General features: G+C 47.9%; 1 protein-coding gene across 1 annotated transcript in view; it reads left to right on the plus strand.

Annotated features, from left to right (window-relative positions):
* The first annotated feature begins 16,981 nt into the window (after positions 1–16,981).
* The window catches only part of DPM1 (dolichyl-phosphate mannosyltransferase subunit 1, catalytic), a 34,386-nt gene continuing 24,905 nt past the window's right edge, over positions 16,982–26,462 (plus strand). The window contains exons 1-3 of the mRNA XM_075347846.1: positions 16,982–17,153; positions 20,220–20,319; positions 23,144–23,177. Of these exons, the coding sequence (XP_075203961.1) occupies positions 17,014–17,153; positions 20,220–20,319; positions 23,144–23,177 (274 nt within the window). The 5' untranslated portion in view covers positions 16,982–17,013. The remainder of the gene's footprint in view (positions 17,154–20,219; positions 20,320–23,143; positions 23,178–26,462) is intronic.

Consider the following 26,462-nt stretch of genomic DNA (forward strand, 5'->3'; position numbering starts at 1 on the left):
CGCATATGAATCCTCCTGTACTTCCTCCCCTTCCTGTTGTCCCACCCCCTGACTCCGAATAGTGTTTAGTGTGTGCTCCAGCATGTAAATGACTGGAATTGTCATGCTGATAATGGCATTGTCAGCGCTAAACATATTCGTCGCCATGTCGAAACTTTGCAGAAGGGTGCATAGGTCATTGATCTGAGACCACTCCATCAGGGTGATCTGCCCCACCTCTGCATCTCGTTGGCCCAGGCTATACGTCATGACGTATTGCACCAGTGCTCGGCGGTGCTGCCACAGTCGCTGTAACATGTGGAGAGTCGAATTCCAGCGTGTCGGCACATCGCATTTCAGGCAATGAACCGGCAGACCGAAAGACTTCTGGAGTGATGCAAGTCGCTCAGCAGCGGCGCTTGAACGGCGGAAGTGAGCAGACAGTTTTCGTGCCCTGTGCAGAAGGCCATCTAGGCCGGGATAGTGTGTTAAAAATTGCTGGACCACAAGGTTCAACACGTGAGCCATACAAGGCACGTGTGTCACCTTGCCCAGGCGAAGGGCCGCACCCAGGTTTGCAGCATTGTCGCACACGGCCTTACCTGGCTGCAGGTTGAGTGGAGACAACCATTTACCAAACTCGGTCTCCAGAGCTGCCCACAACTCAGCCGCTGTGTGACTCTTATTTCCAAGACATTTCAAGCTAAAGACCGCCTGATGCCGTTGCGCTCTGCTGCCAGCATAGTAATGAGGTGTGCGTGATTCCTTGTGCGCAGTTACAACACTGGTGGCCTGACCAGGCAGGTTTGGGGCGGCGGTGGAGGAGCCATACGAGGTTGAGGAGGCAGAAGCGTTGGAGGAACTAAGACAGAAAGAGGATTGACGCACAAGTCGTGGGGACGGCAAGACTTGTTCAGCAGACCCTTCTCCATCTATCACCATAGTTACCCAAGTATCGGTGGTGAAATGCACCCGTTCACACACAGAGTTTCTCAAGGAAGCGGTGATGTTGTATGCGACATGCAGGTATAGCGCAGGCACACCTTTCTTAGAGAAGTAGTGGCGACTGGGCATCTGGTCCTGGGGCACAGCGACGGACATAAGGTCTCGAAAATCCGCTGTGTCCACCAGGCGGAAAGGCAGCATTTCGGTAGCCAAGAGCTTACAGAGGGATAAAGTCAACCTCTTAGCTTTGTCGTGGGTCGGAGGAAATTACTTTTTATTTGTCCACATCTGAGGGACAGAGATCTGGCTGCTGTGTGGAGACGGTGGTGAGTATTGTGTCCCTGGAAAAATGCAGGTTTGTGAAAGTGCAGGCGGAGACATGATGTTGCCTTCATCCAAAGTTGGTGCTATCTGTTGTGAATGTCAGTTATGCTTTGGCTATTGGGAGGCTCCCTCTTTTGGCCAGTAATGGTTTGGACATAGACCAGGTGTGTTGTGCAATGGGCGTTTCCATTGCTAACTCTCTGCTTATTTAAATCCTGGTCTGATAGCAGGCTATGCCGGATGTCAGTTGTTCTTTATTCACCAGCCTGCTACATTCTGCTCCATACCACATGTACCCCAGATAAGTTCTTTGCTCTTTATTTGTTGTTTGGTTCATTTACACTTATCTGAGGTTGTCATTTGCTGTGGTTGTTTTCAGTTTATTTGCATGCAGGGATTTTCCCTCACAGTGGCTTAGCTGAGAAACTCCCTGCAGTTTTGTTTGGTGTATAGCTCCTATATGTCCATGTGTTTGTGGCTTTTTGAATTTGTAATGATTCTTGTTTTCTGTTCATTGGTATGACAAGAGCGCCTGGTATAGGACGGAGTGCAGATCGTGCGATCTGAGGGCCTTTTTGTACTATCAGGAATTTTGCAGGGTTTTTCTCTGGCCACCATCAGCCCCTTTCCTGTCCTTTCCTATTTTAGTCCGTGGGGGCCTCACCTTTTGCTAATCCTATCATCTATCTGTGTATTGTGTTTTCCTATATCACCACAGTCTTTGAATGTGGGGGGCTTGCTATTCTTTGTCTATTTTCCGAGGCAGAGAGTTATTCATCTTTCCTTCCTTTAGGATAGCTAGTTCTCCGGCTGGGTTCGCGGTGCACAGGATGTTAGTTCACCCCTCGGCTACTTCTAGTGTTGATGGTTAGTAAGGGGATGGCGGCCAGATTAGTTGCCAATGCTCTTGTCACCTTTTACCAATGAGTTATGGTGGTCTTCCATGGTTCCGGATCATAACAGCTATCGATGTCTGAGAAAGCTGTACACCCGCACTTGTTTCCCTTTCCAAACCAACTGACGACCTGCCAAGCAAACTGCCTGTTGTGGAAGGTCTGCATGGAAGAACAAATGTGCCAGCTGTCCCCACAGTCATAGAAGATGAAGAGCGCGCGGATGCACTGGAAGGGCCAGGCGATGGTTGGCCCGCTACGCTAGGCCGCATTGCAGCACAGTGAGCTTCCCACTGGGACTTATGATAGCTATTCATGTGACGATTCATGGAAGAAGTTTTCAAAACTGCTGAGGTTTTTGCCTCTACTTACAGATTCCCGACATATTTTACAGATCACATGATTTGGGCGATCCTTTGCAAGGTCAAAAAAGGACCAGGCTAGGCAAGGCTTAGAGGGCATGTGACCTGCTGAGCCACCCCGACTGGTGCTCAGAGGCAGAGTGGTGGCTGAGGATGCAGTTGTAGACGTGCTACCAGTACTCCTCCTCTGTCCAGGAAGGCGTAAGGTAACTTCGTCGTCACTTGCGTCCTCCTCCACCGCCTCTGTTGAGCTCGAGTGCCTGACTGTGGGTCGACAGTAGGTGGGATCTAGAACTTCATCATCAAGCGTTGTCTTTGCACTCCCCTCGCCCTCAGACCTAGCCTCTTCCTGCCCTGACCAAATATTTAAGTTGTCATCACAATCTGGTATCTGTGTCTCATCGTCATCAGTATGCTCCTCATTGTCTCCACCAACAGGTGTTAAAGTTTGTGAATGAGGGTCTACATTATGCTCAGAAACTTGGTCATCAGGGCCTGAATCTGAGTCACAAAGCTTCTGGGCATCACTGTAGACCATTTCCTGGTTTGTACTCACTGTAGCTTGGGAGCAGACCTCAGATTCCCAGCCTATAGTGTGACTGAACAGCTCTGCAGACTCAGCCATCTCTGTTACACCATACTCTGCAGGGCTGGTGGAGACTTGAGAGCTGGGAGATAGCAAGTGCAATTGTGATGACAACCCAGAGGACTGTTGTTTTTTGGATTTAGAAGTTGAGGTGGAGGAGAGGCCACATGTTGGAGCACTTGAGATCCATTCATCCATGTGCTTTTTTTGTGCATCATCTACCTTTGTTCCAGTTGTTTTGTTCCGTAAAAAAGGGAGCACATCGGATTGTCCACGGAAAGTAGTAGACATCTTACTTTTGCTGGAAGATGGCCTATCTTCAGCAGATGTTAATGTAGCTTTCCCACCTTCCCCACGGACACAAACTTTGTTTCCTTTTACAACACGCCTGTTCCCCTTTCCACCAGCATCTGTCCTTTTGCCACTCATTTTGTTAGCGACAAAATTGGCCACTTAAAAATGTGGTAGCAAAAATTGAGAGGTGGTGTAGATTGCAGATGTGGTCTAGCTTTATTGACAGCTGAAGAAACAACACTGACTATCCCTGACAATGCAACTATGGCCCTACAACTGGCAGCACTCTTTGCTATTAAAATAGCTTTGCAAAAAAGGGCAGCAGGGTACAATGCAGAGGTGGTGGGACTTGCTTGGCACAAGTGGGACACTAATGGAGTACAGCAGCCACTTTTTGGATGGCACTAACTGGCAGCACTCTTTGCCATACCTCCCAACCGTCCCGGATTATGCGGGACTTGCACGATTTATCAGGGCTGTCCCGCACTCCCGCGGCTCACAGCTGATGTCCCGGCTCCTCCCCTCAGTGGAGTGAATAAATTAAATTAAATTATCATCGGCTCTGGATTTTCGCGGCGGCCGGGACTCGAACTCGTGGAACTGTGAGTTCATTGTTGCAAAGGCAGCAGCTCTAACCACTGAGCTACTGCCTGTAATGAAAGCAATAGGAAGATTTTGTTATCTTGACCTCTATACTGCAGACAACAGAAGCAGGGAATTCAGCTGCAAAGATGGATGGAGGGATGGATGGATGATAGAGGGATGAAAGGAGGGATAGAATGAGGGATGGATGGATGGATGATAGAGGGATGAATGGAGGGATGAATGGAGGGATAGAGGGAGGGATGGGTGGATGAATGGAGGGATGAATGGAGGGATAGAGGGAGGGATAGAGGGATGAATGGAGGGATGAATGGAGAGATGAATGGAGAGATAGAGGGAGGGATAGAGGGAGGGATGGATGATAGTGGGATGGATGGATGATAGAGGGATGGATGATAGAGGGATATATAGATACACGACAGATAATAGATAGATAGAGATAGAATCATAGATAGATAGATAGAATCATAGATAGATAGAATCATAGATAGATAGATAGATAGAGGGATAGAGATAGATAGATAAATACTGTATCTTAATGTTGGTGAAAGAGTCAGATTCATTTGTTCCCATAAAAATACTATAAAGAAATGAGGAAAAAAATACAAATACAATTTTTTTTTTTTATCTTCACCACCTTGGATTCAAACCAGCAACGTTCAAAACTTGTGTCCAGCAGCCTCCTAGTTTTCCTAGCTGCTCTAGCTGTTTAGCCACTAGGATTGATGATGTCAGAGGGAGGATTTCACATAAATGAACCTACAATGCAGCCTCTTACACAGCAGATTACACAGGACACAGCTACATTGTACAGAGCAGCATCTCTATGTCCTGTATTCTAGAGGGAGAGGAAAAGAGGATTTTTTTCTTCTAATAAAGTTACTAAAAATAATAAAAAAAATAGAATAATGTAATTTTATTGCACTTTTTTTTTAAATAATAAACATCACAAATCAGCAAATAACATGGACATATTTGGTGTCCCTGTAATCGTAATGACCTGACCAACACAGCGATCAGATTATTTATGGGGATCGGTAAATGGCGGAAAAAAAAGGCGCAATTTATTATTTTTCTTTATTAAAACCCATAAAAAATGTAATAAAAATTGATCACTGAGGCCGTGTTCACACATAGCGTAAATGCTGCATTTTTTCTGCAGGTGTCCGCGCCACGAGTGCAATAACAATGTTCTCTGATTATTGCGTGTTTGCGGTATTTTTTATACATTGTCCCCCTTATTTGATACATGTTTGTTGCTGATGTGAATCCTGAAGCTTATAAAGAAAGAAACACCAAATCCGCACAGTTCAGCGGCGTCTTTTCACGCACCAGGAGCGGAGATTTCAGGACGTCTCATCCACTTTGCTTGGACAATTAGTCCATATTCACATGTAGTGTAAATGCTGCATTTTTTTTCTGCTGTTTTTTTGCACATTTATTCTGCTGTGTTTAATTGTCCAAGTAAAGTGTATGTGGTTCCATGAAAAGACGCTCCTGAATTCTGCGGTTTTCGGGGGGGGGGGGAGGTTCTCTGGAGGTTTCTATGTGGAGCTTAAAAAATGCAGGAAAAAGCTTCTCTGTACAATAGAAACACTTAAATACGCAGATTCACATCTGAACCAAAAACGCATTAAATAATGGAGAAAAGGCAGAAAAAATTCAGCAAAAATGGAAAAAACAGAGAAGATTGTTATTGTGTAGTTTGGTGCAGACAGAAACAAAAAGAAACAGAATTTATGCAACGTGTGAACACAGATTGATAGGCACAAATAAGCAACATGTCATATAGTGACACAGAAATATAAAAAAATTCTGACTGCTATGAATATGAATGAACAGTCCACGGCATCTGCTGAATGACCCTTACTGCTAAATGGGTGTGGCTAGGGGTGTGGCTAGGGGCGTGGTCAAAATTTGCCGCGCGCCGCATACTTTGTCCCTCTTTCCTTTCTTGAAAAGTTGGGAGGTATGCTCTTTGCTATTAAAATAGCTTTGCAAAAAAAGGGCAGCAGGATACAATGCAGAGGTGGTGGGACTTGCTTGGCACAAGTGGGACACTAATGGAGTACAGCAGCCACTTCTTGGATGACACTAACTGGCAGCACTCTTTGCTATTAAAATAGCTTTGCAAAAAAGGGCAGCAGGGTACAATGCAGAGGTGGTGGGACTTGCTTGGCACAAGTGGGACACTAATGCAGTACAGCAGCCACTTTTTGGATGGCACTAACTGGCAGCACTCTTTGCCATAAAAATAGCTTTTCAAAAATGGGCAGGAGGGTACAGTGGCCGGGTTGTGGGTCAGTGTAGAGGAAAGGAAGCCTCACTTTTTATCCCTCCTAATGGTGAAATGCAGCAAGGAATTCCCTGAGCTTAGGTACACAGACGCTGTTATCTGAAGCTGTATACAGCGTTTCCATGGACCTGACTGTCACCTATGGCTCTTAGCCCAAGAAAATGAGCCCTGAAAAGGGCTGAAATAAACTTCTGTCCCTATTCTGTAAATCGCTGTGTGTATAGCGTACACAGCAGAACCGGTGACAGGAGCTGCGTGAGCGGTGACTGTCACCTAGACGCAGAAGGCAGATAATGGCGCCGTGAGGGAAAATGGCCGTATTTATAATGCAAGGACATGTGACATTCACAACCTATGATCCATGCCCTTGCTTGTCTGGCAAAACGTCCACTTACCTGTGTGTGTGTCTGGGATTGGCTGACATGCTGGCCCGCCCCACTACACGCGCGCTTAGGGAAGAAAAAAAAAAAAATGGCGATCGGCATTCTCTCAGCAACACAGATCTAAATAAACCCCGTCCCCCCCGCACACTATACGCTGAAATTAGATAATAGTGTGAATCACAGAGTGGCTCACACTATTACAGCGAAAAGCCAGCTAGTAATTAGCTTGGCTTTTTGCTGATAGAACCGTTCTCGAACGTAACTCGAGCTGCCGAACTTTTAGCAAAAAGCTCAAGTTCTAGTTCGATCTAGAACACCCCCCAAAATCATTCGAACATGAAATTGGCGAACCTCGAACCGCGCTCAACTCTAGTTATAACTCTGGAACGTTTCAACAAATCCCAGTGATTCTGTCATCGTTTTTTTTGTGACATATTGTACTTCATGTTACTGGTAAATTTAGGATTTTTTTTGGATTTATTTGTGAAAATATGAGAAATTTAGCAATAACTTTGAAAATTTGCCAATTTTCAAACCTTGAATTTTTTATACCCTTAAACCAGAGAGTTATGTCACATAAAATAATTAAGAAATAACATTTCCCACATGTCTACTTTACATCAGCGCAGTTTTTGAAACATAATTTTATTTTGTTAGGAAGTTAGAAGGGTTAAAAGTAGTAGGACAAGTAGTCCTTAGCAACGTCTTAATATGAGATCATATCTTTGCATTTATCTAGTCCACTACTGTAAGGCTACATTACAATATAATGCACTCTCTACTTGTGTATATACAGCATTTGTGTACATTTTTTTCTTTTTGTATATATATATATATATATATATATATATATATATATATATATATATATATATATATATATATATATATATATATATATACAGTGGAACCTTGGTTAACGAGAACAATCCGTTCTGGGACTGTGCTTGTTAACCAAGTTACTCGTTCAGCAAAGCAAGATTTCTCATACGAAATCATTGCAATGCAGACAATTCGTTCCCCAACTTGTTAAATGTCCCATCCTGGTCCCCTATTATGTCATTCCACACATGCACAAACACACACGTGCACACACATATTATGCTTACATTACCTTCCATTTCATCGCCGTCCTCACGGTTCTTGTAGTCCGCCGGTACAGGATGTGTATCAGGTAACCATCACGACAAGGGAGGAACTTCCGCTGCCAGAGCGCTGAAGTCAAAGGCAGAAGCCGCTTGCCTCTGATTGGTCAGCACGCTGTCTTTGATTAGCAGCTGACAACGGAAGTTCCTCCATCGTCGCGATGTTTACCTGATACACATCCTGTACTGGCGAACTACAAGAATCAGGAGGCCAGCGATGGAACAGAAGGTAAGGTGAGTATAATACGTGTGTGCGTGCGTTTGTGTGCCTTTGTGTGTTTGTGTGGACTACAAGAGCATGTTAGAGTGCGGTGGATGTACGGAACCGGAAGTGTGTGCGGTGAGTATTTTGCTCGTACAGCAAAGCTTGCTCGTAAACTGAGTTACAAATTTACAGAAAGCTTTGCTCGTATAGCGAAATACTCGCACACCAAGTTACTCGTAAACCGAGGTTCCACTGATATATATATATATATATATATATATATATATATATATATATATATATATATATAATATACAGGGTGGTCCAAAAGTAGGTGGACAGTATGTGTAATTGTGACACCCCTGGACTAGTCAGGTACTGCACGCTCTTTATCTTCCAGTTCAGGACTCAACCCCTCTTGGTTCTGGGTTCCCAACTTGCAGCACTGCCTCCATCAGCATCTAAAACCCCAATCACACCTCGCAACACACCCTGTCAGGCACACCAGTCGGTTGCTAATCTGGAATAGAGCCACCCACCTAGGAGTCAGGCAGGGAGGTGACAAGTGAGTTGAGTGGTAGCCCTCAAGCAGTGAGGAGCTCGAGGAAGCTGGGAGTTGGAGCTCCCAGGGGAGAAGCAGATTGGGATGCAGACGGTGGTCTGGACCCGGAGGAGTCGGAGACCGGGTTGCGTGATATTGTGACTGGGTGCCTGGCTTAGTCGAGGAGGACAGTCGGCAGCTGCAGTCCAATAGCCGGTCTGGGGCCTAAAGCACGTCAGGGTACTGGACCCTAGGTCGGGGAGAGGCTTCAAGTAACCCGGCAATTAACCTGCAGAGGACAGGGCCTTTATGGACTGTTCCCATGAAGCTCAGAGATCGGGGGTACTAGCGCAATGATGGTGATAGGGCTTTCCAAACAAAGCAGCCCATTGAAATCCCAAATGTGAGCTCCTGAGAGCAAGCTCCTCTACTACCCATAGTAGGGAGCGGGGCCCGAACAGCTCAAAGCTTACGGGCTACTTGGACACTTCTAAAATTCTGTGCATGGAGGCAGGCTCCGGACCATCAGGCAGTACTGCAGGGGACGGAACCAAGAGGGCTGCGGCACCCAGAGACTTGGCTTACCACGTTGTCAGCGTCTGCTTTCCTTCGGAATGAGTACCTAATTAACCCCTGTTACCAGTGAGTCTGCACTCCCCCTGCAATCCATCCCACCATCCAGGGTCCCGGGGCCTTTCCCTACCCGTGGAGGGTAACATCATCTGGCTACCCCACTCCATCACTCTGGGTACTCCCATCGGCAGCGGCAGTACTTCCTATTACCGCACACCATGGGTGGCGTCACAAACTATGTAATTCCCCTGTAAATAACCCCCCATCACGTTTTGGAGTGACCCTGAGCCCCCGGGTCCAGAGACCCTCGAGCCACTAGTAGTGACACCTGGATCCGAGCGGTTCGACCGCTGCTGGGGCGGTGCATGTCCGAAACACGAAACATAATAGGGTTATGAAGGGGGTAGGGTGATTTATCAAACATGGAGTAAAGTAAAACTGACTCAGTTGCCCTTAGCAACCAATCAGATTCCACTTTTCATTCTTCACAGACTCTGAAAAATGAAAGGTGGAATCTGATTGGTTGCTAAGGGCAACTGAGTCAGTTTCACTTTACACCATGTTTGATAAATCTCCCCCTTCATAACCCTATTACACATACTGTCCACCAACTTTTGGATCACCGCGTGTGTGTATATATATATTTTATTTGTTTTATTTTATTTTTTGTGTATATTTTTGTATATTTATTGTACATATTTTGTACATATTTTATGTATGTCTCTGAGATTTATGTACATATTGTATATATTGCACATATTCTGATACCCATCCTTTATATACAAAAGATATCCTTGACAAAAACCTTGAACAGGTCGAAATGCCAACTTTGGATATTCTCTGTGGTGCAGATTTGGAATAAAATTATTCACTTTTTGTAGCATTCACGAACTTTATTTGTCTCATTTGGTGCTGAGGTTATATTTGATGACATTGAGGACTAAGGGGTGCTTTACACTCTGCGACATTGCTGTCGATATATCGTCTGGGTCACGTCGTTATTGACGCACATCCGGCGCCGGTAGCGACATCGCAGCGTGTGACACAAATGAGCGACGATCAACGAGCGCAAAAACATGCACAATCATTGCTCGTTGGCACGTCGTTCATTTCCATAATATCGTTGCTGCTGCAGGTACGATGTTGTTTGTCGTTCCTGCGGCAGTACACATCGCTATGTGTGACGCCGCTGGAACGACAACCATCTCCTTACCTGCCTCCACTGGAAAAGGAGGAAGGAAGGAAGTGGGCGGCATGTTCCGGCCGCTCATCTCCTCCCCTCCTTTTCTATTGGGCGGCGGTTCAGTGACACTGCTGTGACGTCTCTGTGACGCTGAACAAACCGCCCCCTTAGAAAGGAGGCGGACCGCCGGCCAGAGCGACGTCGCAGAGCAGGTATGTTCGTGTGACGCTGCCGTAGCAATAATGTTCGCTACGGCAGCGATCACCACATATCGGTCGTACGACGGGGGCCGGTGCTATCACGCTCGACATCGCCAGCAAATGCTAGCGATGTCGCAGTGTGTAAAGTATCCCTTAGTCCTTTCCTCGAGCACAATAGCTACAGTGTGCTGGCTTTTCTTTGTATGCTACTTTACATCAGCACCATTTTTGAAAAATATATTTTTTAGAAGTGTTAAAAGATTATCACCAATTTTGCATTTTTCCAACAAAATAATTTACAAAAACAATTTTTTAGGGATCGAGGTGTGCCGCCCCCGTGGAAGCAGCCGAGCTGTTCGGATCCGGGTTCGCTGTGGCTCGAGGGTCTCCGGACCCGGGGGTCGTACGGCCACTCAAATGTAAGGGGGATATTTACAGGGGAGTTGATATATAGTTCGTGACGCCACCTGTGGTGTACAGTAATTTGGGGAGTACCGCCGCTGCCGTGGGGAGTACCCGGGGTGATAAAGTGGGGCAGCAAGGTGTTGTAACCCTCCATGGGTCAGGGGATGCCCCGGAACTCTGTGTAGGGGTGCCGTGGGATGCAGGGGTCACTCTCGTACTCACTTACCGTAGTACATAGGCAGACGCTGACAACCGGGTAAACCAAGTCTCTGGGTACCGCTGCCGCTGAGGGGAGCTCGTCCGGGCCCTGTCCCCAATAGTGTTGCCTGGTGATCCGTGACCTGCCTCCTGGCACTAAGTTTGACTTCAACTTGGTGGCCCAGTAGTATGGAACTAGCCGGGCCTCGCTCCCCACTATGGCTAAGTGTGGGAGCTTGCTCTCAGGACTCACGCTTGGGATTTTCTGGACTGCTTTGGATTGGAAAGTCCTATCACCCTCGTTGAGCAAGTGCCCCGATTCTGGAGCGGGTGGGAACAGATCATAAAGGCTCCGTTCTCCTCAGGTGAATTGTCGAGTTGCCTGAAGCTACACCCCGACCTAAGGTCCATGTACCCCATCGTGCCTTCATTCCCGGATCAGTAACAGTGCTATGCTGCCGGCTGTCCTCCTCGACAAGTCCAGACACCTTGCCACAATCCCCTACGACCGACTCCTCTAGGCCCAGATCACCGTCTGCAACCTAGACAGCTCTTCCAGGAGCCACCACTCCTGACCTCCTCTGAGCTCAAGGGCTACCTTCCAACTCTCTCTCCACTCACAGACTGACTCTTCAGACTGACTACACTCACCTCCCCTCCCTGACCCCTCAGGTCGGCGACTCTATTCCACTCAAGCCGTCCACTGGTGGGTCTGGTGGGTGTGGTGCAGGGTGTATCTAGGATTTGATTTGCTGTTGGAGGCAACACCATTTAGTTAGGGACCCAGAACCAAGAGGGAGGCGGTATACTGCGCGGAAGGGCAGTTTGTGCAGTACCCTGTGATGACCTGATAGTCCAGGGGCGTCACAACATCACATTTGAAGTGACTTTGAGAGGCAAGGTGACACAACTTACCAAGAAATTTGAAAATGAAACAATACATTTGTCAGAAAAGCATGTTGCTTTTGCCCCGAATTTCTAATTTTCACAAGGGTATCAATAAAAATGGACCATACAATTTGTTGTGTAATTTCGCCTACATATCCCATATGTAGTGGAAAACTACTGTTTGGGGGCACAGGAGGGCTCGGAAGATAAAAAGAGCACTGTTTAAGTTCTGGAGCGCCATTTTGGCTGGAATAGATTGCATGTCACATTTGAAGAACCCCTGACATGCCAAGATTGTGGAAACCCCTCATAATTCAACCCATTTTGGAAACTACACCTCTCAAGGAATTTATCTAGGGGTATTTTGAGAATTTATCAACCTCAGGTGATTCACAGTATTGTATAACATTTGGTATGAGTAAGTGAAAATTTCCCATTTTTTCCAGTACAGTGTTGCTTTGGAGTTTTTAATTTTCAAACGGGTAATAGAAGAAAACAAACGGTACAATTTGTTACACATTTTCTCCTGAGAAACTGCTTTTGAGGCACAGTGCAAAGGTCAGAAGGGAAGGAGCACCATATTGCAGTACAGATTTTGCTGGAATAGTTTTGGGGTGCCATGTCGTCACATTGGCAGAGTAGCTGAGGTGCTAGAAAATCAAACCCCATCACTGACTCCATTTTACAAACTACACCCGTCAATCAATTAATCTAGGGGTACAGTGATCATATTGACACCACAGGTTTGTCACAGAATATTATACCCCTATCCGATAAAATATTTCAGCCCCAGATTTTACATTTTCACAAAGAAAAATAGGTAACAATGTGTAACACTGGCATCCTTGTGGTCCCCGCTTTCCCCCTCCCGCAAAGACGCGCGCTACTCACCGCTACGGCCGGCTCTCACACGTGTCCTGGCGTCTCCTCACTCCTCCATGCCTTGCGTCCTCCTCCTGGGGCCTATGCAAGAGGCACAGGTACTCTGGAAGTGCTCCTGGGGCGCGCACGCCACTTCCCTTTTCTTAAAGGGCTAGTGCGCCACTCCCAGGAAGTGACTCTCAGCCTATCGCTAAGAGGTATTGGGTAGATAAGGCAATCTCCCACTGGGGGAGGTGCCTGATCAACGTATTTAGTTAGCTAGTGTTTCTGTGGCATAGCCAGCTAGTTGTCAGGTCCCCTTGTCCGCTGTGCTTTTGTTACTATGTACTATGTCCCTGCCTGTCCGTCTGAGCCGTGCCTCCAGCCTCAGCTACCCCAGTAGTCCTTGCTATATCAGAAACTGTGCCTGTCCAACCCAGCCATGCCTCAAGCCTCAGCTACCCCAGTAGTCTTTGCTACACCACAGACTGTGCCTGACCAAACCGGCCGTGCCTCCAGCCTCAGCTACCCCGATACTCCTTGCTACACCAGAGACTGGTCAGCTGCCACAGTACCGTTCTCTGCCCTGGGAGTAGCACCTGGCGTCCGCCTAGCGGTGGGCGCTTAGTCAAGTCCCTTGAAGGAGGTACAGACGGGTAGGAGAAACAGAGATCAGGACAGGTCGGGGAATTGGAGGTCAGGTCAGGGGGACGGTGGTCAGGTCAGGCAAGACGGACGGAAATCAGGTCAGGCAAGGGAAATGGATGTCAGGACAAACAGTACCGGGTAGCCAGATAAGAAACAGAACTTCTCACAGGAACGGAGCACACAGCAGAAATATTACTGGCGGCGTCCCGGAGGCAACGGCACCAAGATATGGCTGCGTGACCCGCGGAACTAGGCCAGAACAAACAGAGCCCTCTCAAGAGACCAAAACCCCAGAGGCAAGATACATGCACCGCCTCAGGAATGGCAGAACAATGCATGAATCATGCACAAACACAAAGATGTTGCAGAAGCGGGAACAGCAAAATAAGAGTCTAGCCCATCTAAGGTCTGTGAACGTCCGCCTCAATGCCCAGGCCCCACCCAGCTTGTATCCGTACCTCGTCTGGCTGCGCCACTTCGTTTTGATAGTGATCCAAAACAATGTCCGTTTCATCAACCAGTGCACCCTGCATTTTGAACTGTTGGCCCACCAGTTTTCCTCAGACCGGTCCAAGGTGGCGTTCCTAATATCACACCTTGGTGGGGAAGTTCTCACATGAGTCAATCCTCTATGGGAAAGAAACGACCCAGTTACCGCTGATATTCTGGAATTCTTGCAGGCCTTCCGAAGAGTCTTTGATGAGCCAGGCTGTGTTGTGTCTGCTGTGTCTTCTTTTCTACAGCTGCGACAAGGAATTCAGTCTGTGGGTCAATATGCGGTTCACTTCCATACCCACTTTTCTGAACTTGAATGGAATAGTCAGGCTCTGGTGTCCACCTTTTGGGAAGGTTTATCTGGGAGGATCAAGGACGAACTGGCCAGTCGTGACATTCCCGTTTCTCTTGATGATCTTATCTCCTTAGCCACATGGGTCGAACGCAGGTTCCAGGAACGATCCAAGGAAGTCGCACATGAAATAATATCTGTGCATTTGGTTCCAGCCTCCCAAAAACCGTTAGGCCCTAGAGCTTCAGCTTCCGCCCAGTTCCTAAGCCCATGCAAGTGGATGATATCAAAATGGGGGAACAGCGACGAGTCCTTCATCGAGCTTTGGGGTTGGGCTTCTACTGTGGCATTTCATCCAGGCCTGTCCCCTAAGGCCCGAACCCTCTTACCTTGGCTCAGTAGGAGGGGTCTCCTTCAGTGAAAGCAGTTCCTCTTCTTCATTGGAATCGTCCGTGTCCATATCATATGGAGGAATACAGTTCTCTGAAACAGCTCATCTGGACTCTGGTTCTGTGGGAAGTTTCATTCAACAAGCTGTGGTGGAGCGTTTCTTGATTCGTATCTGATGCCTTTGGCGTCCTTTGCAGGTGTCATGCGTGGGTGGAATGCTCCTGTCTGAACCCATACGTTTCATCTTTGTTTATGTGGAACTGCGTGTGGCAGAGGCGCATTCGGACAACATTTCCTTCCTTGTTCTTCTCCATTTGTCTTTTCCTTTTCTTCTAGGCCTGCCTTGGCTCCATGCTCATGAGTCCGTTCTGGGCTGGAAATCTTTGGGGGCAGAGATGTCACAAGAAGTGTTTGGTGAAAACCCATCCATCCAGGCCTGCCGAGGTACCATCCTGCCATTCGCTCCCGTCTTCTGCCTGTCTACTAGCAACCAGTGACTTCGTGAAGGGGAGAGAGGAATTTCTGAGTGCCCCGAAACCCTCTGTGATGTCTGTTCAAGTCACCGCTTCCTTGTCTAAGAGGAAATCTCCCAAACAAAGACCAGCCAACCTATCCCTTACACAAGCTGTCTCTTCTTCCATCAATCCTGAGGACATTTACTGGAGAAGAAAGCTTTTTTTGGCTTGCTCTGTCTCACCCCTTCATCTTGTTTCTGCGTCTCCTCACCCCTGTATCCTGTGTCTGCTCTTCTCGCCCTTCATTCCTGCTCCTCTCCGCCCCTCCATCATGTTTCTGCTCCATCTTGCAATCCGTTTCTGCTCTTTCCCACCCCTCCATCCTGTGTCTGCTCTTCCTCGCCCTCCATTTTTGCTCCTCCTCGTCCTCCAATTCTCCTCCTGCTCGGCCTTCCATCCTATTTATGCTCCTCCTCACCCCTCCATCAAGTTTCTGCTCCTCCTCGCCCTCATATTCTGCTCCTCCTCTCCCCTCCATCATGTTTCTGCTCCTCCTCCACCCTCCATCCTGTTTCTTCTACACCTCACCCTATATTTTTGCTTCTCCTTGCCGTCTGTTTCTGCTCCAGAATACCAATCCATCCAGTTTCTGCTCCTTCTCACCCTCCATTTCTGCTACTCCTCACCTCTCCATCCTCTTCCTGCTCCTCCTCGCCCCTCCATCCTGTTTCTGCTCCTCCTCGTCCTTCCTTACGGTTTCTGCTCCTCTTTGCCCTCCGTTTTTGCTCTTTACCCTCCATTTACGCTTGTCCTTGTTCTCCCTTTCTGCTTTTCCTCATCTTTCCATCCTGTTTTTCCTCCTTGTCGCCCTCCGATTCTGCTCCTCCTCACCCTTCCATCCTGTTTCTGCTCCTCCTTGCCCCTCCATTTCTGTTCCTGGTCACCTCACTATCCCACTTCTGCTCCTCTTCACCCCTTCGTTCTCTGTCTCTACTCCAGAAATCTGGCTGTGTGCATCAGGCCAAGGCTACACAGTGACTTTGTTTTGGCCATATTAGGACTGCAGTGTCCCACTGCAGATATCAGAACTACTGATGAGGTTGTACTCTGCACCATCCCTGAAAATCCAAATGTACATAAAGTCGCCACCATGTATTTGTGTCCCTATTGTAATGGCTGATTAGGCCTCCATACCCCCCCCCCCCCCATATATATATGTCACAATGTCGTCATTAAGCAGCCCAGCCTGCACATTCAGTGATGTCCTTCTGGTACTTATAGTCCTATGCATAGTAAAGATCCATAAAGTTTTCTTCAACCCAGTTTGGAAAAATAAATGTGGGCCACTGTATAAGAAACCGCCATTTCATTTTTGGGGGTTTATTCCAGATAAAGGTGATGGAATTTTCTAGAAATCTCCATATTACAGAATATATTTCCTATCTCGAGCCTATGGGAATTACAGCAATTAAGATTTATTCGTGTTTTCGTAGAAAAACACTGAAATGAACACAAAAAATAAACACCTCTGCAATGACAAGAGGAATGACCTCTGGGATCGAAGGTGAAAAAGGGAGCTCCAGTAATGGTCAGTGAGAAATGTGTGCAGCTACGAAGTTTCTCTCAGATATGTGCTCCTCCTGAACTGCTGAGGAGATGTAACAACATTTGGGAAGCGCAGACTGCTCAATCCTGTAAGCCACGCCTACCGTAATCAGAGCCAATCGTTGAAAAGTAATTTTATTTACATATCTATCTTGATTGGCTACTGTAACATTTCACGCCTACCAAATGTGCGTCTTGATTGGTTGCTGGCTTATCACCGGGGGAGGGGTTAGTTGGCTTGTCATATCCTGGTTGCCGGTCGCCATGGCTGGTGGTGCTCAGCGGGGTAAAACCCGGAGAGATGACGGTGGACGGGATAAGTATTCGGTGCTGCTGCCGACATATAACGAGAGGGAGAATCTGCCGCTTATCGTGTGGTTGCTGGTCAAGTACTTTGGAGAGAGGTACTGTCCGCAGTGCCCCGTGATATTAACCCTTCATTCCTCAGAGGGATTAGAGCTAGTTGTATACGTTGCTCTATTCCAGCTATTATTTACGTTTTGCAGTGATTTGTCCCTTATGGAGCGCCGTACAGGATGCCTTTAATGTAGCAAAGCATGCTGGGAAATGTAGTTTTAGGCAGTGAAGGGCATTTATCATTGTGTTTGTCCCAAAACCTTTGCTTAATTTGCACAATTTCTTTGTCATAAACACCCAAGACAAATGCATTAACCCATAATGGCATGTATTACACTTTTTATTGTATGATACTTACGCAAAAACTTAAAAAGCAGAAGAAAAGGGGGTGTTATCCTTTTTTGGGCATAATTATTATGGCCTTTCTATCGAAATGCTGCAAAAAAAAGTTACATATTCTAGAAAGGTCATAGTGGCAGAATAAATTATTTGTTGTAACCATTTTCACTATGCATAAGATGGCGCACTTTGCATCGGTTATAGAACATCGGGCACTGTACTGCCATGCTAAAAAGGTGCAGGGGCAATATCTGCACTAAGTTATACAATATAGGGAATCACCTGGGGACTGTATTGCAGATCACAAGTAAAGGACCCCAGTGCTCGCTGATTTCGGCCTGTCCCGCTCTCCAGCACTGACATATGTCAGTGACCTGGAGAGCGGGTGTGAATAGAGACCTGTCAGTAAAGCTGATCGGGAGGGGAGAAGCCACTTTACTAGTCATCCGAGACACATGGTTCCCATTAACCCTTTCACAACCTAAGACTTATATATGCATCCTAGGTCGCCTCCTTCTGGTTACCGCTCCCGCGGCAAGCCCTCTGTCATCTCCGCACATGTCTGCTGATCTGATCAGAAGACATGTGCGGCTAACAGCGCTGGGGCATCTCCGATCCACCCGTGCCTTTTAACCTTTTATCAAACTCTCGCCGCGCAATCTTTTCTGCTCCGGCAGAGATCGCACTGTTCCCCGATGCGATCACGGGGCGCCAATGTTTTGCCATGACAGCGCGGGGTCAGATGATGACCCCTGTCTCTGTCATCACTAACTTGCTGTGAATACCAGCAATTTATTTTTTTTTTTTTGCAATGTCACCGCACTTTCAATTTTTTTTCCCGTTTTTCAGTAAATATGGGGCAGAATGAATGGTGTTATTCAAAAGTACAACTCGTCCCGCAAAAAACAAGCCCTCATATGGCAATATTGTCGGGAAAATAAAAAACTTATGGCTCTTAGAAGAAGGGAAGGAAAAAACTAAAATGGAAAATTGCTCAGGGTTGAAGGGGTTAAACTACACAATTTTTTGAATAATGGGGGCTACTAAGGGTAATATTGTTACGGTAATTTGTTTTCACCAGAGAACCCTTTTCTCTCCACAGGATAGATAACGTCTTGATGGGTGAATAACGGAGCACTGGGATTTGCAACAATTTGCAGATGAGGGAACTTTTATCCCTGTTAGGCCTGTTTCACACGTCAGTGATTCTGGTACATATGTGCTAGTTTTTATACGTACCAGAATCATGGACATACACACACCCATTAAAATCAATGAGTCTGCTCACACATCAGTGATTGTTCACTGACCCGTGTCTCCGTGCGGCATACATTTGTGTCCGTGTGCTCCGCACGGAGACATGTCCGTTTTTTTCATTTTCATCATTTTCGTTTCACTGATGTCCCACGGACCACACTATGGTGGAAACACGTACCAGAAAAACACGGACATTGAAAATAAAAAGCATTTTAAACTCACCCCACTCCAGCGAGGCTGTGTTCGGCCTCTGCTCTCTGCAGCTTCTTGCCCGGCCAATTACTGGCATGCATATTCATGTATGCAGCCAGAGCCGACCCGGAAGCAGCTGCAGAGGTGACACAGTGGCGGCCGGATGCTGCATCGTGTGACTCTTCAGCACCACAGAGAGCAGGAGCGGGGACAGGTGAGTTTATCTCCATATACAATCACGGAGCACGGATTGCACATGGACAACCCACGTGTGAATCACGGAACACGGAGAGACACATGCGTTTTTAACACGTCAGTGAAAAACGTCTATGTTTTTCACTGACGTATGAAACAGGCCTTAGATTGGAACAACAGTGTTCATTCTCTATGGGGCTGCTGAGCGCTGCATTTTGCTTCTTCCGGCAGCCCCAGAGAGAATGAATGGAGCGGTGGTTGAGTGAACGACCTGGTGTTTCACTTTGTAACAGGAATACAAATTCCCATTTCTGGCAATAGGTGTAAAGGCCCAGTCACACACAACGACTTACCAGCGATCCCGAAAACGATGCGACCTGAAAGGGATTGCAGGTAAGTCGCTGGGAGGTCGCTGGTGAGATGTCACACAGTCAGATCTTACCAGCGATGCAGGAACAATAGCAGTAGCGACCTGTATAACGATCTCAGCAGTCACTGTGACCCTGTCACACAGTGTCAAACACAGCGATGTGTCCTGCCCAGCAGGACATCGCCTTTGAAGAAAATGGCCTGGACCATTCTGCAACGACTAGCGATCTCACAGAGGCCTGATCGCTGGTAGGTGTCACACATAACAAGATCGCTAACGGGATCGCTACTGCGTCACGGAAACCGTGACCCAGCTGCGATCTCGCTAGCGATCTCGTTATATGTGACGGTACCTTAAGTCACAGTGGTCAGACCCCCCCCCACATCACTAAGTTATCACCTGTCATGAGGCTAGATAATAACTTGTCTTCACTGGACAAACCCTTTAAGTCCAGCGCTCTTTACTCCAGCCTTAAAGGGGTTGTCCTCTACTCGGATATCCCCTTTTCAATCACTGATTCCCCCTAGGTAAAATAGGAACAACTATACTCGCCTCACGTGTCGGCGCCCTTAGAGCTGGGGATCACGTGACATGGCCAATTATTCATACCTCCTCATTTCTGCCATCTGGGAGCTGCCCTACATTGCATGAATAGTCAACTCATGCAACCAAATTCTCTGCGCAGCCCTAGACTACTAGTTTTGTAGCGCAGTGTTGGTCAGATGAAGAGTCTCCATTAATTTATTCTTTTTCTCATCAGTGGATATAATTATGAAATCATCATAATCGATGACGGAAGCCCAGATGGGACATTACAGGTGGCTCAGCAACTGCAGAAAATCTACGGCTCAGACAAGATTGTAAGTAGATTTGTGGTTAGTGAAAGACATGTGATGGAGAGGTGGACCAAGCTGTTTAAATGGGTTCTCGGGGACTTACATATTAATGGTCTAAATTGATATGATTTATTTCTTTGTCGCTCCTTATTGGGAGACCCAGACAATTGGGTGTATAGCTATGCCTCCGGAGGCCACACAAAGTATTACACTAAAAGTGTAACGCCCCTCCCCTTCAGCCTATACACCCCCCGTGCTGCCACGGGCTCATCAGTTTTTATGCTTTGTGCGAAGGAGCCCTGCTACTTTGAGGTACTCTGTGTCCCCGTGGGGACCGCGCACAGCAACACTCCAGCATTGCTGGGTGTGCTAGTGCACCGGGGACAGCAGCGCTGGCTGCGTTTGTGCCATTACACACTTCAGCATCGCTGAGTGTGTTCGTGTAGGGGGACTGCCGCGCTGACCGCCGCTGCCATGGTTATCACTGCGGCGCGGCTGGGACTGTTAGTGCGCCGGGGACTTCCGCGCCGACCGCGCTTATACTGGGCGGTGGTCACGACGGACGCGAGTCTGTCAGGGTGGGGAGCAGTTTTTCTCCACCACAGGGCTCAGGGTACGTGGACTCAGCAAGAGTCCTCACTTCAGATCAATGTTCTGGAGATCAGGGCAGTGTATCTTGCCCTAAAAGCGTTCCAGCAGTGGCTGGAAGGCAAGCAGATCCGAATTCAGTCGGACAACTCCACAGCGGTGGCTTACATCAACCACCAAGGTGGGACACGCAGTCGGCAAGCCTTCCAGGAAGTCCGGCGGATTCTGCTGTGGGTGGAAGCCACAGCATCCACCATATCCGCAGTTCACATCCCGGGCGTAGAAAACTGGGAAGCAGACTTTCTCAGTCGCCAGGGCATGGACGCAGGGGAATGGTCCCTTCACCCGGACGTGTTTCAGGAGATCTGTTGCCGCTGGGGGATGCCGGACGTCGACCTAATGGCGTCACGGCACAACAACAAGGTCCCAACATTCATGGCTCGATCTCAAGATCACAGAGCTCTGGCGGCAGACGCCTTAGTTCAGGATTGGTCGCAGTTTCGGCTTCCTTATGTGTTTCCTCCTCTGGCACTGTTGCCCAGAGTGTTACGCAAGATCAGGGCCGACTGCCGCCGCGTCATCCTCGTCGCTCCAGACTGGCCGAGGAGGTCGTGGTACCCGGATCTGTGGCATCTCACGGTCGGCGAACCGTGGGCACTGCCAGACCGACCAGATTTGCTGTCTCAAGGGCCGTTTTTCCATCTGAATTCTGCGGCCCTCAACCTGACTGTGTGTCCATTGAGTCCTGGATCATAGCGTCTTCAGGATTATCTCAAGAGGTCATTGCCACTATGAGACAGGCTAGGAAACCAACGTCCGCCAAGATCTACCACAGGACGTGGAAAATATTCCTGTCGTGGTGCTCTGCTCAGGGGTTTTCTCCCTGGCCATTTGCCTTGCCCACTTTTCTGTCCTTTCTTCAATCCGGATTGGAAAAGGGTTTGTCGCTAGGCTCCCTTAAGGGACAAGTCTCTGCGCTCTCTGTGTTTTTTCAGAAGCGCCTGGCCAGACTCCCACAGGTACGCACGTTCCTGCAAGGGGTTTGTCACATCGTCCCTCCTTACAAGCGTCCGTTAGAACCCTGGGATCTGAACAGGGTGCTGATGGTTCTTCAGAAACCACCGTTCGAGCCAATGAGGGATATTTCGCTCGCACGCCTTTCGCAGAAAGTGGTTTTTCTAGTAGCAGTCACCTCACTTCGGAGAGTGTCTGAGTTGGCAGCGTTATCATGCAAAGCTCCTTTCCTGGTGTTTCACCAGGACAAGGTGGTTCTGCGTCCGGTTCCGGAATTCCTCCCTAAGGTGGTATCCCCTTTTCATCTCAATCAGGACATCTCCTTACCCTCGTTTTGTCCTCATCCAGTTCACCAATGTGAAAAGGATTTGCACTTGTTAGATCTGGTGAGAGCACTCAGACTCTACATTTCTCGTACGGCGCCCCTGCGCCGCTCGGATGCACTTTTTGTCCTTGTCGCTGGCCAGCGTAAAGGGACACAAGCTTCCAAGTCAACCCTGGCTCGGTGGATCAAGGAACCAATTCTCGAAGCTTACCGTTCCTCGGGGCTTCCGGTTCCCTCAGGACTGAAGGCCCATTCTACCAGGGCCGTGGGAGCGTCCTGGGCCTTGCGACACCAGGCTACGGCTCAGCAGGTGTGTCAGGCAGCTACCTGGTCGAGCCTGCACACTTTCACGAAACACTATCAGGTGCATACCTATGCTTCGGCAGATGCCAGCCTAGGTAGGCGAGTCCTTCAGGCGGCAGTTGCCCACCTGTGGGACGGAGCCGTTACGGCTCTATTATGAGGTATTATTTACCCACCCAGGGACTGCTTTTGGACGTCCCAATTGTCTGGGTCTCCCAATAAGGAGCGACAAAGAAGAAGGGAATTTTGTTTACTTACCGTAAATTCCTTTTCTTCTAGCTCCAATTGGGAGACTCAGCACCCGCCCCTGTTTTTGTATAACACATGTTGTTCATGTTAAATGGTTTCAGTTCTCCGATATTCCTTCGGATTGAATTTACTTTAAACCAGTTTATAATTTTTTCCTCCTTCGGGCTTTTGCACCAAAACTGATGAGCCCGTGGCAGCACGGGGGGTGTATAGGCTGAAGGGGAGGGGCGTTACACTTTTAGTGTAATACTTTGTGTGGCCTCCGGAGGCATAGCTATACACCCAATTGTCTGGGTCTCCCAATTGGAGCTAGAAGAAAAGGAATTTACGGTAAGTAAACAAAATTCCCTTCTTTTTTTCCTATTTCAGCTGCTCCGGCCAAGAGAAAAGAAGCTGGGGTTAGGTAATTACAATACACTACATGTTGCTTTTTCTTTATAGAGGTGCATTTTATACAAGTCATTGTCACAGCTTCAAAAAAAGAAAATATATTCCCTCTAAAGCGGGCTTTACATGCTACGAGATCGCTACAACGATCTCGTTGGGGTCACGGATTTTGTGACGCACATCCGGCCGCTGTAGCGATGCCGTTGCATGTGACACCTATGAGCGATTTTGCATCGTCGCAAAATCGCTCATCGGTGACATGGGGGTCCATTCTCAAATATCGCTGCTGCAGCAGTAACGAAGTTGTTCCTCGTTCCTGCGGCAGCACGCATCGCTCCGTGTGACACCGCAGGAATGAGGAACCTCACCTTACCTGCATCCCGGCCACAATGCGGAAGGAAGAAGGTGGGCAGGATGTTCGTCCCGCTCATCTCCGCCCCTCCGCTTCTATTGGGCGGCGTTTCAGTGACGCTGCTGTGACGTCGCTGTGACGCTGAACGAACAGCCCCCTTAGAAAGGAGGCGGTTCGCCGGTCACAGCGACGTCGCAGGGAAGGTAAATAGTGTGACGGGTCCGGGCGATGTTGTGCGGCACGGGCAGCGATTTGCCCGTGTTGCACAATCGATGAGGGCGGGTACGCACGCTGGAGATATCGGTACTGATATCGCAGTGTGTAAAGCGGCCTTAAGTCCTTATGTGTATTTGGTATGATGGTGAATTTTACAAGAAGAGTTGTAATGGCACTCACCAGAGCAATATACATATGTCTTTAAATAGCACCTGTCATTTGCTCAAAAAACATTTTCATGCTTCTTCTTCTCTGTTTAGATAGGGGGAAAATCAGAGAAACCATTGACATGCTGCTTCTTTTTTCAGCAAGGAAAAAAGAAGCATCATGAGCACAGCAAGTCACGATTGTCATAGACTTTGCTGGGATGATTTTTTTTCTTGCTTTTTATCGAAAGCCTAAAGGCCGCTTCACACGCAACGACATCGCTAACGAGATATCGGAATTTGTGATGCACATCCGGCCACGTTAGTAATGTCGTTGCGTGTGACACCTACGAGTGACCGCTAACGATCAAAAATACTCACCTGATCGTTGACACGTCGTTCATTTCCCAAATGTCATTGCTGCTTTTGGATGCAGGTTGTTCGTCATTCCTGAGGCAGCACACATCGCTATGTGTGACACCCCAGGAATGACGAACAGCATTCCTGCGTCCTCCAGCAACGAGGTGGGAGTGACGTTAATGCAGCTGCTCTCTGCCCCTCCACTTCTATTGGACGCCTGCCGTGTGATGTCGCTGTGACGACGCACGAACCGCCCCCTTAGAAAAGAGGTTGTTCGCCGGCCACAGTGACTTCGTTTGGCAGGTAAGTACGTGTGACGCGCACTGCCGATTTTTGTCCACCACGGGCAGCGATTTTCCCGTGACTCACAAACGACGGGGGCGGGTGCGATCACTAGCGACATCGCTAGCAATGTCGCAGCGTGTAAAGCGGCCTTTAGGCTTGTGAACACAGAGCATTTTTTTTTTCTAGCATTTTTGCTTGCTTTTTTCATCAATAAAAGCAAGGAAAAATCATCCCAGCAAAGTCTACGAGAATCATGCCTTGCTGTGCTCATGTTGCTTTTTTTTCGGTTGTTTTTTTTGTTGCTGAAAAAAAAAAAGCATCATGTCAATTGTTTAGCATTTTTTCCTGCTCTTTTTTTTTACCAATTAACTTCAATAAAGTCAGTGAAAAATGCAGGAAAAAAATGCATGTGTAATGCCCACGTTGCTTTTTTATGTGCTTTTTGACATCACTGAGGTTTTCTGCAGCCGGGATCGGGATCGGACATCTGATCTTTTACCGCAACATATCTTGCCAAGAATCAGTAAATGATCGGATGGCAAAAACCATCCGCTCCCTGCCCATCAGTCATGTCAAGTATTGGCATGGCTGTGATTGGCCACTAAAAATAAAAAAAAAAAAAGAGCATAAGGGTGAAAGCAGTACATACTTACAGCGACCCCTGCAGCTGCAGCATTACTTCCTGGCTTGACAATTATTTCTAATGAATATTCACTGCTTTCCCCACCCACCGTCGTAACTGATTGGCTGCAGTCAGACCCTGCCTGCCCCCAGACAGCGTCTGTTGATTGGTTGGAACCACAGGCACTGCTCAGGGTCTATGTCGTGGTATTAAATAAATAAAACAATTGCAGTAGGACCCCCCCCATACTGATACCAGCACAGATAAAGCCAGCTACAGTGCGCTTATCTTGGCTGTGTATCAAAATAAGAGGAACCGCATGTGGCTTTTTTTTTGATTGTTATTTAAATAAATAATAAAAAAAAAACGCGTTCGGTCCCCCTAATTTTGATACCCAGCCATGATAAAGCCCAACAGCTGGGGGCTGGTGTTCTCAGCCTGGGGAGTCCTATGGTTATTAGGCCGCCCCGCAGGCGAAGAACAGCAACCTGCAGCTGCCCGGGACTGTCGCATCCACTAGATGTGACAAGCCCAGTGCTTTACCCGGCTCTTCCCAGTTGCCCTGGTGCGGTGGCAATCGGGGTAATACAAGAGGTTAATAACAGCCCACAGCTATCACTAAGCTCTAGATTTTGATGGCAGGCGTCTATGACACCCCCAACACCCCTGAAGGTCCGACATAATACACACGAGGTGCCACAACGAAGCCCTGCTGTATCTGAAATTACAGCGTGCGATCATGGAACATGACCACACGCTGTAACTGCAGGCAGAGAGTGAGCCGCGGTGAGGTCACTCAGGTTAGTGACAGTCACAGCTGGACATTCACGTATACCCGCAGGTAACCCAAGTGACGTCACAAGGAGAAACCTGTTCATGCTAGCGGATCACGGGGGTTTCCTGCAGATCCACCAGCATGAACGTCACTGGGGTTCCCGGCACCTAGGCCTTGTGGTCTTTACCACGGGACTTTGCTGGAAAGAAGTCCGTTCTTTAAGGCGATTCGTAGTTCAGTAAGCCTGAATCGTCATGGTGATGACCCAGGGTCACTATGGCAGCGATCGGGCCCCTGTGACCCGATCTGCCGGGGAGAGGTAAGAGATCCCTCTTCTTGCTTTCTGACTGCTGCAGTCACACTGATCAAAGCATTCAGGGGGTTAAATTGCCAGGAGTGGTGCGTTTGACAAATGGTCTTGTTTTATTTAGAGCTTAAAGGGAATCTGCCACCAGGTTTTCTTTGTCGCTCCATTGGGAGACCCAGACAATTGGGTGTATAGCTTCTGCCTCCGGAGGCCACACAAAGTATTACACTTTAAAAAG

Source organism: Anomaloglossus baeobatrachus, chromosome 5 (genome assembly GCF_048569485.1).
Source record: "Anomaloglossus baeobatrachus isolate aAnoBae1 chromosome 5, aAnoBae1.hap1, whole genome shotgun sequence".
NCBI lineage: Eukaryota > Metazoa > Chordata > Amphibia > Anura > Aromobatidae > Anomaloglossus > Anomaloglossus baeobatrachus.